This window comes from Schistocerca americana, chromosome 2 (assembly GCF_021461395.2).
Source record: "Schistocerca americana isolate TAMUIC-IGC-003095 chromosome 2, iqSchAmer2.1, whole genome shotgun sequence".
Taxonomy (NCBI): Eukaryota; Metazoa; Arthropoda; class Insecta; order Orthoptera; family Acrididae; genus Schistocerca; species Schistocerca americana.
Window position 1 is genome coordinate 235,919,283 of NC_060120.1, and position 18,683 is coordinate 235,937,965.

The 18,683-nt window shown below is 44.1% G+C and overlaps 1 protein-coding gene across 1 annotated transcript in view; it reads left to right on the top strand.

The window, feature by feature from the left end:
* LOC124593917 (cytochrome P450 6k1-like) overlaps window positions 1-18,276 on the top strand; it is a 97,598-nt gene extending 79,322 nt beyond the window's left edge. The window contains exons 5-6 of the mRNA XM_047132267.1: window positions 1,735-1,989; window positions 18,092-18,276. Coding sequence (XP_046988223.1) covers window positions 1,735-1,989; window positions 18,092-18,276 — 440 coding nt within the window. The remainder of the gene's footprint in view (window positions 1-1,734; window positions 1,990-18,091) is intronic.
* The last annotated feature ends 407 nt before the right edge of the window (window positions 18,277-18,683 follow it).

An 18,683-nucleotide genomic window follows, 5' to 3' on the forward strand; every position in this document is an offset into this window, starting at 1 on the left:
GCATATATTAATGAATGGTTTTTATTTCTCTCGCCTTGTAAAGTATTTGATTGGGTGATCATTCTAAACGAGCGGCTATAGAGGAAGGACATTGATGACTGTTGTGCTTCTGTTGGAACTATTGTCCGAGCGGTTCTAGGCGCTTCACTCTGGAACCGCGTGACCGCTACGCTCACAGGTTCGAATCCTGCCTCGTGCGTGGATGTGTGTGATGTCCTTAGGTTAGTTAGATTTAGGTAGTTCTAAGTCCTAGGGGACTAATGACCTCAGATGTTAAGTCCCATAGTGCTCAGAGCCATTTGAACCATTTTTTTAGAACTATTGTACCAAATTTTTCTGTTGACGAAGACTAACTCTTCAATGAACTTTCACATGTGCAGAACTTAATAAAAAGTGTATGAGGAGACAATGTAATTGTTAGTGCAATGTGGTGTGGAGTTTTGCTTGGAAATTCCTGGGTCAGATGTTGCTGTGAAACGTGTGTTTTCCTGAGTGAACTCTTTGTGGTCAGATGTAAGAAAAAAAAAAAGAGGATGAAAGATGAAACAGTGAAGGCCTTCCTCATTGTCTAGACACTTTAGTGGTGTATAACGTACTAACTTTCATGAAACAATATAATATCAAAAGGAAATGCACTTCTTGATAAAAGAGAAAAGTACTGCAACAATGCGGCAGAATAATCGTAAAAAGTTATTTGGATCATATCTGTGTGCATAATGTAAAGACAAACTATGTCCATAAAATTTTGTCAATACAGTTCTGTCCCGTTGTTTTCCCTTATTTTTCTCAGGTGTAATTCTAAAATTTGTTAAACGTCCCTTTGTTTAGTAATAAAGGAAATGGACACCTTAACATAAACAGTATACCGTGCCAGCTCCGGCAGTCAGTGATTTCAACTCCCGATGACGATGGCGGAACAGCTATCGAAAACTCGAGTGTTTTATACGAAATGAATTGTAAACCAGGAAGATTTTATTGAATCCGATTTTGACACATTTTTTCCGAGAAATATTTGAATATGTAAGCTACATATCGGCGGTGACTGGCGTACTTTTCTTCCAACTACTGTCCATAGTAACTCCTTCTGAATAATATAAACGAGTTCCAATGTTCTAAAATGTACTAAAATCAAATCGCAACTCCTGAAATTAGTCTCCTGTGGCCGCTATCCTGTGGAGGATGACGCATTTCTGTCCTGGGTCGGCGGGTAAATCACGAAAATCCGGCGGTTAATGTCACAGAGGACGGGGCCCGGCCTCCGGGCAGGTCTGAGAGACTAGATCCGACGGGTGGCTCCTGATCGTTAGTGGAAAACGACGGGTCCGAGATCGACGAGCTAGATTCGTCAAAAATATCGGCGGAATTGACCTGCGGCTCTGGCCCGTCGCAGAAATCCCCTCTTGTGTGGCCAGCTATTACGAAAGTCCACAACGCGATGGCAAGGGTGTTGGAAGCAAAACTGAGAGGCTCGTTAAATCGAAACGTTGTTTACTTTTACGATGGCCCTCGTCATAATAAATGCCCTAGTAGAAATGTGTGTACTTTGCTCTGATACAATATTACACTTACAAAAATAGTCGATGTCAGACATCTCTAGAACCGTGAGTAATAGAGGAAAATGGTTTGCATATTATGAATCGGGATGGTTCAGTCGTCTCAGAAAGAGTGGAGGATACCTAAATACCCGCCAAATGACTTAACGTGAGATGCTAGTGCCACTTTTCTGACTTGCAGAATCGCTGCGGATGTACCCGCCGATGGGGCAGCTCCTGCGGCAGTGTACCAAGCCGTACCGCGTACCTGGCAGCGACGTGGTGCTCGAGGAGGGCACCCTGGTGTTCGTGCCGGTGCTGGCGCTCCACAGGGACCACCGCCTCTTCCCGGAGCCGCTGCGCTTCAACCCGGACCGCTTCGCCGGTGGCAAGCACCAAGGGTCCCCCCTGGCCACCACGTACCTGCCTTTCGGCGCAGGACCGCGCAACTGCCCCGGTGAGTGCGACGATCGGCTTGCGGCGCCGCTGCGACCACTCATTTGGATATTTTACTGCAACTGTGATTATGGGTCAAAGGGAGCAGTAATTCTTACAAGGAGGCTACACGACATTCGGATTTTTCTAATTTTTTATATAATGTGCACTAAAATTCCTCTTACAAAGGATTGCAGAGATGACTGAGTACACAACATTTTGAAATAAACTCCCTCGCCGGCCGGTGTGGCCGAGCGGTTCTAAGCGCTTCAGTCTGGAACCGCGCGACCGCTACGGTCGAAGGTTCGAATCATGCCTAGGGCATGGATGTGTGTGATGTTCTTAGGTTAGTCTGGTTTAAGTAGTTCTACGTTCTAGGGGACTGATGACGTCAGATGTTACGTCCCATAATGCTCAGAGCCATTTGAACCATTTAAACCCCCTCACGAAACCGTACCATTTCCGTGCTACAGCCGCTTGTGCTTGTGCCTAGTAAATATGTTTATATTTACTAGGTAGGTATGCCACAAGGTAGTCATCTTGGGGCCGTGCAACGAACTTTTACTCAAACAAATATTACATATAATTACAAACTATGTAGGAAAGTATATCCAACGGGAATGGAGAGTTTTTTAATCCTCGTTAAGGAGCAAGAGTAGCAGGATGTTTATGGTGGCAGTAACATAGATGACAAATATAATGCTTTCCTTAACACAGCCGGCCGGAGTGGCCGCGCGGTTCTAGGCGCTACAGTCTGGAACCGCGCGACCGATACGGTCGCAGGTTCGAATCTTGCCTCGGGCATGGACGTGTGTGACGTCCTTAGGTTAGTTAGGTTTAAGTAGTTCTAAGTTCTAGGAGACTGATGACCTCAGCAGTTGAGTCCCATAGTGCTCAGAGCCACTTGAACCATTACTAATAAGTCAGATATATGTACAGTATTTAAGGGGACCACACCGTGGTTCAGGTCGAAAAAAATCGATTATCGGCTTTCATAATATTTCGATAGATTAAGGGTTTATTTAAGTACACTGAAAAGGATTTTGCTGAAAAATGTTCTGAGCATTTAAAGAGCATTTTCCTACCACGTGTGTTAATGTTCTACGCCCACTTTTCTGTCACCCACTGTCAACTCTAAGCCATATGAAGATGCCATTATTAGCAAAATAGAATGTGTAGGCCATGTTAAAAAACGTTTGGGAACAAGGCTGAGAAAACTAACTGTTGATATAAGAGGATAAAAATTAGAAGATGGAAAATTGTTGACCGGACAGGGTCGGTTAACTAAAACTGAAATAGAAAACTTGCAGGTATACTATGGGCAGGCAGTTAGGAGAAATAAAGAAAATCTGGAGGCGATGAAGAGAGATGTTTGGGCCATATTCTTCCATAAGTCCTCTACTGATGATAAGCCATGTCATGGGTTGTGTCCATCGGGAGAAAATTCGTGGTACAAATACAATAGGGCTCAGGCAACTGGAGAATCTTATTCTCACCAGCATTCTCTTCCTGCTGCTGTTATTACAGCAATTAAACCTATTTTCAGAGACTTGGCTCATCCTGACCTTCTACGGAAATGCCAGCATGGGCAGACACACAACCCAAATAAATGTTTCAACAGCTTAATTTGGAACCGCCTTCCTAAAACTGTATTTGTAGGTATTCATACAACGAAACTAGGAGTTCATGATGCTGTTATTACATTCGGTTGTGGTAATATTGGAAAGTGTTGGGTACTGAAAAAGCTGGGAATTAATCCTGGTGAAAATATTATCACTGGGCTGAAAATTGCGATAAAATGAGGATAGCCGATGCAGACAGGTCTGCATCTAATATGACCAAGAAAGCAAGACAAACATCCAGGAAGATGAAAAAGAAGCTTGAAGACCTGCTAGAGGCCGAAGAAGGGCCATCATATGCAGCAGGACAGTTTTAATTAACTGTAAGTAAGAAATTTCAGAAGTTATTACTTTAAAGTCATTTCCCGAAAACTACAATTTTCAGTACTTATGCCCCATTATATCAGAAGCTATCATAGATAAATGAATGAAATTTTCAGAGACTCTGTATAACATGAAAAGCCACCTCTGATACTACATTCATTAATATTTACCCATTAGGAAGTTCACAAAAAATATTTTCTGCAGAAAAAACTTAATATTTTTTGTTAATAAATTTAAGAAGTATTTCTTAAAAACGATAAAATGGATAAAGTAGATTTTTAGTACAGTTGACTCTATTAGCAACATGTAACATACATAAAAATATTAAGGTCCTGCATCAAATAGTTTTTTTCAGAAATGGGTCAAATACTTGCCTAAATTAACATTGGTTAGATAGGCAAGGTGTGGTTCCCTTAACAATCATTTTCTGAACGTTGCTGCTGAATTAAATAAAAATTTAGTTTCTACAGGGAATCTTATAACTTTCTTGGCAAATGACTTTCCGAGATTGATGTCTGAAATACTCCTCTGTGATACTGACAAGGGGGAGATTGAGTCAATAATTAAATCACTGAAGACTGAGGCCTCTCGTGGATATGATGGAGTGCCTAGCAGAATATTAAAGTACTGTGCTGTACATATTATCCCTGTACTTAGCTGTATTTGCAATTTTTCCATTACGAACGGTCAGTTTCCTGAGCAATTAAAGTACTCAGTAGTAAACCCGCATTATAAAAAGGGAGAAAGGGACATGTGGACAATTTTAGACCTATTTCTATGCCATCAGTGTCTGCTAAAGTTACTGAAAAGGCTGTGGAGGATAATTGATCATTTTATATCACATAATTTGCTTTCAAATGTACAGTTCGGCTTTAGAAGTACTTTAACGACTGAAAATGCTATATTATCTGATCTCTGTGAGGTACTGGATGGATCAAACAAAAGGTTTCGAACGCTAGACATATTCTTTGATTTAACTAAGACGTTTGATTGTTTTGATCACAAAATATTGCTCGAGAATTTGGACCACTATGGAATACAGGGAGTAGCTCACAACTGGTTCACCTCTTGCTTTAAGAACAGACAGCAAAAGGTCATTATTCACAGTTTTGAGAATGGTTGTCATGTGGGGTCTGAGTGGGGTACTGTCAAATGGGGGGTGGGAGGGGAGGTGCACCAGGTATTGTTGGGGCCACTCCTGTTCCTTAGTTATATAAATGATATAATCTCTAGTAGCACAGGTAATGCTAAAATATTTCTGTTTGCTGATATTGTTTGTTCGTAGGAAAGGATGTTGTGTGTAACATTGGCTCTATTTCAAATGGTGCAGTTCATGCCATAAGTTCATGGCTTGTAGAAAACGAACTAACACTAAATCGCAGTAAGACTCAGTTTTACAGTTTCTAACATACAATTCAACAAAACTCGACGTTTTAATTTCACAGAATGGGCATATGATTAGTGAAACAGAACAGTTAAAATTTATAGGTGTTGGGATAAATAGTAAACTGTCGTGGAAAGCCCACGTTCAGGATCTTGTTCAAAGACTTAATGTTGCCATTTTTACCATTCGAACAGCATCTGAAGTAAGTGATCGTTCGACACGAAAAGCAGTCTACTTTGCTTATTTTCATTCGCTTATGTCATATGGTTTTATATGTTGGGGTAATTCTTCCCATTCTCAAAGGGTATTTTTGGCTCAGAAATGGGCAGTTCGGGCAATAAGTGGTGTGAGTTCGCGAACCTTTCTCGACCCCTGTACAATAGTCTGGGTATACTGACATTGGCCTCTCAATCATCATCGTTGTCTGTGGGCCTTTGTCCCACTTCAACGCGGAATTGGCCTTGTTACTATGGATTTGTCGATGTTGGTGTCAGAGGGTGGGCGGATGCCCTTCCTGTCCCCAACCTGTACCCCCTGGGATGAAATTCGTGTACCCCAGCTGTCTGTGTCAAGTGTAAGCCATTAAATAGTGCGAACGTTTCCAAAAGTCTGCGAGTCGTGTATCTGAGGCGGGACTTGGGGACCAGCCCGGTATTCACCTAGTGCGATGTGGAAAACCGCCCAAAAACCACATCGAGGCTGACTGGCACACTGGATCTCGTCGTTACTCCGCCAGGTGGATTCGATGTGGGGCCGGCGCGCTACCCGATTCCAGGAATTTGGTCCTACGGAACTAGATGTGTAAATAAAAATAACTAAAACTTGTGACGTCATACTAGTCGGCTTGGCCGCCAAACTTCGCGAACGCTCGGCTCCGTGCAGGGCCGACGGGACATCAATATGTAACTGAGAATATTCCTAGCAAAGATCTTAATTTTTCCGTATGCTATCGACACTTGTATGCATTTAAACGTACGATAAAGGATTATTAAATTCGTCCGAAACAGATTTTGTATCAATGTGCGGGCAGGTATTCTGGATGGTTATGTGACTGTCGTACATGCTTCCAACCAAGCTCATGGGCCTAAACTGCTTGATAGGAATGTTGTAGGTGCTGTGCCATTGTACGTCCATCAAGACATTTGGCTTCACCATGACTGTGCATTCGTTCACTGTCCCAGTCATGTTCAGGAACTTCTGGACCAATGATTTAGGCACAGACAGATAGGTCAGGGTGGTCTAATTGCGTGGTCTCCCCGGTCATCTGATTTGACTCCATTGGACTCTTTCCCCTGGAGTCGAATGCAGAGTTTGGTTTATGAGACTCCTGCAGAGACAGAAGAAGATCTGGTTCCACGAGTTGTGGTCGCTGTAGGACAGATTGGAGAGACACCAGGTGTGGTAGAGGTGTGTACCACATCATCATTCGTAGGTACAATACGCACATCGAACTTGGCGGTTGCCACATCGAATCTTACTTGTAGTGGATCAGAAAGCTAACCCTCATTTGAAAAAGACAAGAACGGTTTAGCTGTAAACAACGGTGTTTGTGAAAACTTATTAAGTTTCCTGTTTGTTTCTTTGTTTACGAATGAGTGGAACTGTAAAACAACTACTGGGTAAGGACTAGTAAATTGCTTATAAAAGTGGTCGCGTTACCAAGATGTTTTCAAATGGTTGTAGAACGAAAACTATACGTTTCCGGATATGGATTCCAGTTTAAAATATTATTTACTCAGTCCCCTCTACACGTCCTCGAAGTCTGTAAGGGGAATTTTAGAGGACCCTGTATGTATGGTACGTGAAGTTCAGAATGAAATCTGTCACCCAAGCTGTCGACGCACTCTCAAAAATTCTGGAGAAAATCGACGTTGAAATTCTCAGAGCGACTGTAATTCGCTGAAGTTTGGTCGATTTCTGGATGGGTATTGTAGCTCTGTGGTATAATGCTAGACTGCTGTGTGGCTGACCTTGGTTTGAGTCCTGGCCATTTCAAATTTGTGAACGAAGGGGCCTGTTCTATGAGCATTTCCGTGAAGCATAAAAGAAAAGGTAGCGTTTCGAGATTGGTAATCGCTGAATGTTGGATCGAGTCTCGTTTCTGCTTTTTTTTTTAAATTGAATACGGACTGCCGCCATGGCAGCCGAGAGTTCTATCATTCTGCCACAGAACCACATGCCCATCGAACAATCTACCTAACTATAGTGAAATACAGTCGCTCACAGAACTTCAAATTTGATTTCCTCGAGAATTTTAAGCACGGACTTGCTTTGGCTGACTGATATTGGAGTTCTGAACTTCACGTATTATAACATAAAAACTTACAAAACTCCTTGCTGCTAAGTGTTCTCCTTATTAGATTCAGGGATACAAAAGGTCACATTTAAAACTTCTTCACCCTAATACAAGCAGGTATTTATACATTTACTGCCAATTTAATAAAATTGACAGGTAAATGAAAATGCCGTGTGGCTAGGGCCTCCCGTCGCCTGGTGGAAGTCTTTCGAGTTGACGCCACTTCAGCGACTTGCGTGTCGATGGGGATGAAATGATGATGATAAGGACAACACAACACAAAGTCCATGAGCGGAAAAGTCTCCGACCCATCCAGGAATCGAATCCAGGCCTTTAGGTATGACATTCCGTAGCGCTGACCACTCAGCTACCAGGGGCGGACAATTAACAGCTCCTGAAATATCATTAGTTGGAATCTTCTTTGACTTACAGTATTCGATTTTGTCGATCATAATTTTTTATTGGGCAAGTTCTTTATGGAACACATAGTTCAGTACGTGCTTGATTTAGTTATTATTTAACCACTTAACTGCTAGCGAAGTATATATTCAGTGCTAACGACATATATATGCGATAGAAACTGAACGTGTCAGGAGTTATTTTGTTGGTAAGCGCACACTATAAAATACCTGTTGTAAGCGGACAATTGGTACCCAAGTCCATCAATAACAAATCCAGTAGGTACAGTTCGTGCGAGCAGGGATTGTATTTTTTTCTGTGCACTGATTGAAGACATTCTGTGTGCGGAATGCAGCAGTAGTCAGCTATCATGCTGGCATCCCATATGACCTGGTACTCCCGTTCAGTTTTTATTTTATGGAACTGTCCTTAACCACAACACCTACATTTTCTATAAAATAGCTGATGCGGGAGTCCATGAAGTGCAGCATCAAGCTCATTGAGGCATCCAGTGCTTTGAAGCTATCCGGCGTGTTTCTTACTAATTCTCTTGATCAAGGTCTTTTGAGTAGCCAAGAAACTTACTGACAACTTTTTTAAACGATATTCAAGATGATTTTCCAACTTCATTCGTTTTGTCTTCAAATGATTCAGATTTGGTTTCCGAATGCCAGGACTGACGAAAATCTCTTTTCGTCTTAGCTTCTGACATCCGCGGTCACGTACTTGCCACATACTTAAAAGTCACACTATATTCTGGTGGGCTTTAATAACTTATTTAATAATGCGAAGTTCTACGTAAATTGGAGGTAGAAATTGTATTTTCCAGCTTTGAATCGAGTAGTACGATTTTCCCTCCAACATCCGGCATTCTAACTGGTCAGATTCTTTGAGACCAGTGCTTGTCTTTTGAGGGACTGGCCCATTTGCATAGGAAGCAGGGATCCTTCCTCACAACTTGAACGAAGTCGATACGGTCCCCATGACTTGTCCTGATCCCCACCCCGTACGCCGAAGTACACAAAATACGATTCTTTGACAAACTCTGAGATTGTCTGCTGCTACTTTTTTCACTACAACTTTGCCACAGGTGTATTAGAAATGATCTCTTGCCTCTTGAAGGCATGAAATTCACAAAAGCAGATTTATCATTCACTGCTGAAGATTGCGAGAAAAACGATATGTAGGACTAACACATAAACATCAACATCACACTTCACCGAGATACACTCCTGGAAATGGAAAAAAGAACACATTGACACCGGTGTGTCAGACCCACCATACTTGCTCCGGACACTGCGAGAGGGCTGTACAAGCAATGATCACACGCACGGCACAGCGGACACACCAAGAACCGCGGTGTTGGCCGTCGAATGGCGCTAGCTGCGCAGCATTTGTGCACCGCCGCCGTCAGTGTCAGCCAGTTTGCCGTGGCATACGGAGCTCCATCGCAGTCTTTAACACTGGTAGCATGCCGCGACAGCGTGGACGTGAACCATATGTGCAGTTGACGGACTTTGAGCGAGGGCGTATAGTGGGCATGCGGGAGGCCGGGTGGACGTACCGCCGAATTGCTCAACTCGTGGGGCGTGAGGTCTCCACAGTACATCGATGTTGTCGCCAGTGGTCGGCGGAAGGTGCACGTGCCCGTCGACCTGGGACCGGACCGCAGCGACGCACGGATGCACGCCAAGACCGTAGGATCCTACGCAGTGCCGTAGGGGACCGCACCGCCACTTCCCAGCAAATTAGGGACACTGTTGCTCCTGGGGTATCGCCGAGGACCATTCGCAACCGTCTCCATAAAGCTGGGCTACGGTCCCGCACACCATTAGGCCGTCTTCCGCTCACGCCCCAACATCGTGCAGCCCGCCTCCAGTGGTGTCGCGACAGGCGTGAATGGAGGGACGAATGGGGACGTGTCGTCTTCAGCGATGAGAGTCGCTTCTGCCTTGGTGCCAATGATGGTCGTATGCGTGTTTGGCGCCGTGCAGGTGAGCGCCACAATCAGGACTGCATACGACCGAGGCACACAGGGCCAACACCCGGCATCATGGTGTGGGGAGCGATCTCCTACACTGGCCGTACACCACTGGTGATCGTCGAGGGGACACTGAATAGTGCACGGTACATCCAAACCGTCATCGAACCCATCGTTCTACCATTCCTAGATCGGCAAGGGAACTTGCTGTTCCAACAGGACAATGCACGTCCGCATGTATCCCGTGCCACCCAACGTGCTCTAGAAGGTGTAAGTCAACTACCCTGGCCAGCAAGATCTCCGGATCTGTTCCCCATTGAGCATGTTTGGGACTGGATGAAGCGTCGTCTCACGCGGTCTGCACGTCCAGCACGAACGCTGGTCCAACTGAGGCACCAGGTGGAAATGGCATGGCAAGCCGTTCCACAGGACTACATCCAGCATCTCTACGATCGTCTCCATGGGAGAATAGCAGCCTGCATTGCTGCGAAAGGTGGATATACACTGTACTAGTGCCGACATTGTGCATGCTCTGTTGCCTGTGTCTATGTGCCTCTGGTTCTGTCAGTGTGATCATGTGATGTATCTGACCCCAGGAATGTGTCAATAAAGTTTCCCCTTCCTGGGACAATGAATTCGCGGTGTTCTTATTTCAATTTCCAGGAGTGTATGTAGGTACATGTATTATTGACTATAAAGCCATACATCTTTTTGTTGCAGGTTACATACTAAACTTTCAGAAAACGCCACCTGTGACGGAACAACTCCTAAGAGCTTATGCTTAGGAACAACTTCAATTGCAAAGAACACACAGATAATGGTGTGTGGAAGGCGAACCAAAGACTGCTTATTTTGACAAAACGTTTAGACAATGCGACAGTTCTATTAAAGAGACTGCCTACACTACCCTTCACCGTCTTCTTTTAGAGCACTGCTGCGCGGCATGGGATCCTTTACAAATAGGATTAACGGAGTACTTCGGGAAAATTCAAAGAAAGACAGCACGTCTTGTATTATCGAGAAATAGGAGAGAGAGTGTCGCGGACATGATTTGGGAAGAACATCATTGAAACAAAGGCGTTTCTCGTTGCGGCAGAATCTTCTCACGAAATTCTAATCACCAACTTTCTCCTTAGAATGTGAAAATTGACGCCAACCTACAAAGCATCAAAATAAAATAAGGGAGGTGAGAGCTCGCACGGAAATACATAGGTGTTCGCTTTTTTTTCCGCGCGCTGTTCGAGAGTGGAATAATAGAGAATTATTGTGAAGTTGGTTCTATGAACCCTCCGCCAGGCACTTAAATATGATTTGCAGAGTATCCATGTAGATTTAGACTTAGATGCTTTCGTGGAGTAAACTGTCGCTACTTATTGTTGTTATGCAGAAGTGACAATTTTAATAAACACCATCGCTCTTTGTTCACTACTTGTAATGTTATCTGCTGAAATTCTTGTCTGATTTGTAAGAAGTGAACTCTGGCAGCGGACTACGCTTCTTACACTAACAAGGAGCGGATCTTAGTCAGTAAGTCACTTCCTATAATAACAACCCTACCACAACAAAGGTCAAAAATTAATTATGATTTGTAGTGTTGCTCACGCTGCTAAATATTGCATTTTCGGGCAACAACAGAGTTATATTATGTGGCAGGTGTCATTAGAGAACAGTTAATAAAGTCATTTAATGAAATAATGGATAACTAGGCACTCATCTTTTCGTGTTTCCCACGCTGGTCTCGTTGTGAACTCATGGCTCAATCGTCGAAAATCTAGGTAGTGATGATTCCAAGCTCGGATGCAAAGAGGCCTAGGTGTTAATCTGCGATATTCAAAAGTTTTATAGATGTGTTTCACAAACCATTCTTGAAGATTAAATCTTTGAAAGTTAGCACAATGGTGATGTAAAAAAGTAATCAGCACTCCTAATTTAAGTTACACTTCATTTTTATTACTTTTGTTGCAATATCACGTAACTCACAAAACATCACTGCACAATATAAAACATACTTGAAAATATCTTCCTCACTGTTAAAGTTCACATTTTATAAACTGACTACAATTTGCGTCTTTTCAACATGACGTCCAAGACTTGACTCTCTAATAACCGCTTACGCCCCCAAAAATCAGAGTTACAAATACGTCAAAGATCATAGTGACAAAAGAGAGAATTCACATAAGAATAATATTGCAATATAAACATATCGATGTATCAAAGTACCTCTACAATATTGAAATCAAATCTGAAGCCGGCCGGAGTGGCCGTGCGGTTCTAGGCGCTACAGTCTGGAACCGAGCGATCGCTACAGTCGCAGATTCGAATCCTGCCTCGGGCATGGATGTGTGTGATGTCCTTGGGTTGGTTAGGTTTAATTAGTTCTAAGTTGTAGGTGACTGATGACCTCAGAAGTTAAGTCGCATAGTGCTCAGAGCCATTTGAACCATTTTTTTTTTTTTTTTTTTTTTTTCAAATCTGAATGTTGCCTCAGAAATATGTTAACTACTTTACGGAAACACAGTAGATTATTGCTGCTATCTAGAGGTTGAGGTGAGGTGCTGTAATGGTTACGTAATTCAAGTACCATTACACTATACTGTTTTACACTGAGTGGAATTAGAGCAGCAATCGCCTTTAAACAGTGGTTGATCACCCCTACGCGTTACCAGTATAAGCTTCTCACAAGGAGTATCACCAATAATTTAACTCTTACCGTGTAACCTATGTTCTAACAGTTCCTACACTCGACGAAATTATAAATACGTGGTAATGCACTGATTATTTGTCTAGGGTTACTCCGTTTCAGCTCAAGATAGTTTTACTTATTAATTTATGAAAACCGTACAATCATTTACGCGCACGCATCTGAATCGGCAGTGATCAGAGAAACGCTTTGTTTCTACGTGTAAAATAGTAAGTTTCGAATTGATTCGAATATTACAGTTAAACCCAGCACATCAATGTATGTACTGCTTTTTATGTCCTTACAAACACAACATACGCTCTCATAACAATCACTAATTAAAATAAAAACTTCCTGGCAGATTAAAATTGTGTGCCGGACCGAGACTTGAAATAACTCCTGGAAATGGAAAAAAGAACACATTGACACCGGTGTGTCAGACCCACCATACTTGCTCCGGACACTGCGAGAGGGCTGTACAAGCAATGATCACACACACGGCACAGCGGACACACCAGGAACCGCGGTGTTGGCCGTCGAATGGCGCTAGCTGCGCAGCATTTGTGCACCGCCGCCGTCAGTGTCAGCCAGTTTGCCGTGGCATACGGAGCTCCATCGCAGTCTTTAACACTGGTAGCATGCCGCGACAGCGTGGACGTGAACCGTATGTGCAGTTGACGGACTTTGAGCGAGGGCGTATAGTGGGCATGCGGGAGACCGGGTGGACGTACTGCCGAATTGCTCAACACGTGGGGCGTGAGGTCTCCACAGTACATCGATGTTGTCGCCAGTGGTCGGCGGAAGGTGCACGTGCCCGTCGACCTGGGACCGGACCGCAGCGACGCACGGATGCACGCCAAGACCGTAGGATCCTACGCAGTGCCGTAGGGGACTGCACCGCCACTTCCCAGCAAATTAGGGACACTGTTGCTCCTGGGGTATCGCCGAGGACCATTCGCAACCGTCTCCATGAAGCTGGGCTACGGTCCCGCACACCGTTAGGCCGTCTTCCGCTCACGCTCCAACATCGTGCAGCCCGCCTCCAGTGGTGTCGCGACAGGCGTGAATGGAGGGACGAATGGAGACGTGTCGTCTTCAGCGATGAGAGTCGCTTCTACCTTGGTGCCAATGATGGTCGTATGCGTGTTTGGCGCGGTGCAGGTGAGCGCCACAATCAGGACTGCATACGACCGAGGCACACAGGGCCTACACCCGGCATCATGGTGTGGGGAGCGATCTCCTACACTGGCCGTACACCACTGGTGATCGTCGAGGGGACACTGAATAGTGCACGGTACATCCAAACCGTCATCGAACCCATCGTTCTACCATTCCTAGACCTGCAAGGGAACTTGCTGTTCCAACAGGACAATGCACGTCCGCATGTATCCCGTGCCACCCAACGTGCTCTAGAAGGTGTAAGTCAACTACCCTGGCCAGCAAGATCTCCGGATCTGTCCCCCATTGAGCATGTTTGGGACTGGATGAAGCGTCGTCTCACGCGGTCTGCACGTACAGCACGAACGATGGTCCAACTGAGGCGCCAGGTGGAAATGGCATGGCAAGCCGTTCCACAGGACTACATCCAGCATCTCTACGATCGTCTCCATGGGAGAATAGCGGCCTGCATTGCTGCGAAAGGTGGATATACACTGTACTAGTGCCGACATTGTGCATGCTCTGTTGCCTGTGTCTATGTGCCTGTGGTTCTGTCAGTGTGATCATGTGATGTATCTGACAACAGGAAAGTGTCAATAAAGTTTCCCCTTCCTGGGACAATGAATTCACGGTGTTCTTATTTCAATTTCCAGGAGTGTAATTAGATTCTCTGCATACACTGAATGCGGCTAAGTGCACCACACCGTTGCTATTAACACAAGATGCAACTTACCGTATTATCTAGCAAATAAGAATTTCAAAAAAGTTCTTGGTCATGCGATATCTTGTAAATAAATAAGCCTTCTAAAATAACTGGGATCAGAAAATGCGTCTACTTGTGCCGTTGATCCATTTGTATCATCGTTTCTGCATTAAAATGACACACGCTCAGCATACCTCTTAACTGATCATAGGGCTACCAATCTATTTTTCTTACCATCTTTGTTATTATTGGTTATCAAGTAAAAAATTACTTACAATACTGGTTTATTAAAGAAATCTAATTTTCATAAATTCTATCTGCCTTCAGTTTAGTATCCAGAGATGCGACTAGTTGTTAATTTGGAATATAATATTGTCTCACTATAAAGTATATGGTTTGTTCACGTAATAAAATCAATGGCGTTGTTATTCGTCTATTTATTTATACTTTAAATAAAAAAATCCGGAATTATTTTCTTAATATTTCCTGCCGTTGAGGTAAACTAATTGCTTTGAAAGTTTCTAGACTTTAGTCCCGATAATATTCTCTTACACCTGATGTTAAACTACTATATTTGAACTTTAATTACTTCACACACTTAAATATCATCATCTCTGCCTGGGGATATCCAGTGCTATCTCCGTTAATGAATTTTACTTCCAGTTAAATATTTCCCTTGCTTACTTAAGGGAGGAGAGTCTTTTACTGTTCTTTTTGTTATGGGGAGTATTTCAGTTACCTTTTAACACAACTTTGCTTTATTTGACTTTTACTCACAGAAGCAGTCGGCGTAATGAACGAGTGCCTGCAAGTTGAAATCCACGACAAAGCGATTCAACATTTAAAAAAATTACATGTAATCAAAAATCCCATTTGCCACCACCACTTTATGCCATACCATTCAAACAACTGGATCAAACTAAAGACTCTTCAGGTGTCGGCTGATCTCGATCCACTGTCTTTCCGTCTTTAAAGATCACTCACCACACAAAAAAATGTGAGTGATGGTAAAGCCTTGACGTATACAAGTAAACTAAACCTGTAGAAATTTGTAGAAGAGTTGCACTTCTGTCACGTTGAACTATTCTCTTCAGTCGTCGTTGGTCCCGTTTTTGCAGGATCTTTTTCCGACAGCGGCGATGTCGGAGATTTGATGTTTTACCGGATCCCTCCTATTCACGGTACACTTATGAAATGGTCGTACGGGAAAATCCCCATTTCATCGCTACCTTGGAGATTCTGTGTCCCATCGCTCGTCCGCCGACTATAACACCACGTTCAAACTCACCTAAATCTTGATAACCTGCCATTGTAGCAGCAGTAACCGATCTAACAACTGCTCCAGACACTTGTCTTATATAGGCGTTGTCGACCGCAGTGCCGTATTCTGCCTGATTACATATCCCTGTATTTGAAGACGCATGCCTATATCAGTTTATTTGGTGCTTCAGTGTACTTCCTTTTGACCCGTCACAGTGTGTTGTGATGTGTCTTGTATAAAGGGTGGTCCATCGATACTGACCAGGCCAAATATTTCACGAAATAAGCATCAAACAAAAAAACTACAAAGAACGAAACTTGTCTAGCTTGAAGGGGGAAACCAGATGGCGCTATGGTTGGCCCGCTAGATGGCGCTGCCATATGTCAAATGGATATCAACTGCGTTTTTTTTAAATAGGAACCCCCATTTTTGTTACATATTTGTGTAGTACGTAAAGAAATATGAATGTTTTGATTGGACCACTTTTTTCGCTTTGTGATAGATGGCGCTGCAATAGTCACAAACATATAAGTACGTGGTATCACGTAACATTCTGCCAGTGCGGACGGTATTTGCTTCGTCATGCATTACCCGTGTTGAAATGGGCCGTTTACCAATTGCGGAAAAGGTCGATATAGTGTTTATGTGTGGCTATTGTGATCAAAATGCCCAATGGGCGTGTGCTATGTATCCTGCTCGGTATCCTGGACGACAGCATCCAAGTGTCCGGTACGTTCGCTGGATAGTTACGTTATTTAAGGAAACAGGAAGTGTTCAGTCACATGTGAAACGTCGACCACGACCAACAACAAATGATGATACCCAAGTAGGTGTTTTAGCTGCTGTCGCGGCTAATCCGCACATCAGTAGCAGACAAACTGCGCGACAATCGGGAATCTCAAAAACGTCGGTGTTGAGAATGCTACATCAACATCGATTGCACCCGTACCATATTTCTATGAACCAGAAATTGCGTGGCGACGACTTTGAATGTCGTGTACAGTTCTGCCACTGGGCACAAGGGAAATTACGGGAGGAAGACAGATTTTTTGCACGCGTTCTATTTAGTGACGAAGCGTCATTCACCAACAGCGGTAACGTAAACCGGCATAATATGCACTGTTGGGCAACGGAAAATCCACGATGGCTGCGACAAGTCGAACATCAGCGACCTTGGCGGGTTAATGTATGGTGCGGCATTATGGGAGGAAGGCCCCATTTTAGCGATGGAACTCTAAATGGTGCAATGTATGCTGATTTCCTACGTAATGTTCTACCGATGTTACTACAAGATGTTTCACTGCATGACAGAATGGCGATGTACTTCCAACATGATGGATGTCCGGCACATAGCTCGCGTGCGGTTGAAGCGGTATTGAATAGCATATTTCATGACAGGTGGATTGGTCGTCAAAGCACCATGCCATGGCCCCCACGTTTACAGGATCTGACGTCCCCGGATTTCTTTCTGTGGGGAAAGTTGAAGGGTATTTGCTATCGTGATCCACCGACAACATGCGTCAGCGCATTGTCAATGCATGTGCGAACATTACGGAAGACGAACTACTCGCTGTTGAGAGGAATGTCGTTACACATATTGCCAAATGCGTTGAGGTTGACGGACATCATTTTGAGCATTTATTGTATTAATGTGATATCTACAGGTAATCACTTTGTAGCAGCATGCGTTGTCAGAAATGATAAGTTCACAAAGATACAAGTATCTCATCGGAACAACCGAAGTAAAATGTTCAAGCGTATCTACGTTCTGTATTTTAATTAAAAAAAACCTACCTGTTACCAACTGTTCGTCTAAAATTATGAGCCATATGTTTGTGTCTATTACAGCGCCATCTATCACAAAGCGAAAAAAGTGGTCCAACTAAAACATTCACATCTCTTTGCGTACTACAGGAATATGTAATAAAAAATGGGGGTTCCTATTTTAAAAAATGCAGTTGATGTCCGTTTGACCTATGGCAGCGCCATGCAGCAGACCAACCATAGCGCCATCTGGTTTCCCTCTTCAAGCTAGACAAGTTTCGTTCTTTCTAGTTTTTTCGTTTGACGCTTATTTCGTGAGATATTTGGCCCGGTCACGATCAATGGACCACCCTGTGTATTAGAAGAGTGGACCCGATTTCGACCCCTGTGGTACGCCTGCAGTGATTATTCCTCATTCTCTTCCATTGTGCTGAGTTTCCTAATACCTGTCCTTCCAGGACAAAGCTGTTCATTGTGGAGAAATGGGGGGAACATCTGACGCAGCTGTGTTTGTCCACACTGCTTCAGCTGACTGGCACTGGTCACATGTTGCAGGCGACACGCTGGCGCTGGTGCAGATGAAGGCCGGCCTGGCGGCGCTGTTGTCGCGCTACGAGCTGCGCCAGTGTCCGCGCTCCTCGGGCAGCCCGGCCGCTCTGGAGCAGCACGGCTTCTTCTGCACGCCAGCTGGCGGGCTGTGGATCCGCGTCTCGCCGAGGCCCTGGCTACCTGTCCTCTAGGAGGAACGAGCGTTCATCAACACCTGGGACATTTGTGGAGCAAACTAATTTTTTCTTACACCCATGGCAAGGCTGAGCATCTATGATATACGTAAACCGAAGTTGCGTATTCCCTAAACACAGAAACGTGCCAGCCAATGAAAGAGCGTCCCCTTGAGATTCTTCCTCAACACATCTGCTAGCGGACTGTGGACCAGCGCTGTGTCCATCGCCTTCTAATCTTTCCTATAGAACCAGACGTGCACTTATAGGACAAGAGGCCGCTCTCCGAACGCCAATGAACAGATGACGCGCCTCAAAATAAATGACTTATTTAGAGAGGCCGTGCCAAGGATAACATCTATGGCATACGCAGACCAAGGTTACGTTTCCCTAAAGTAAAAAAAATGATAGTCATTGGCAAGTCT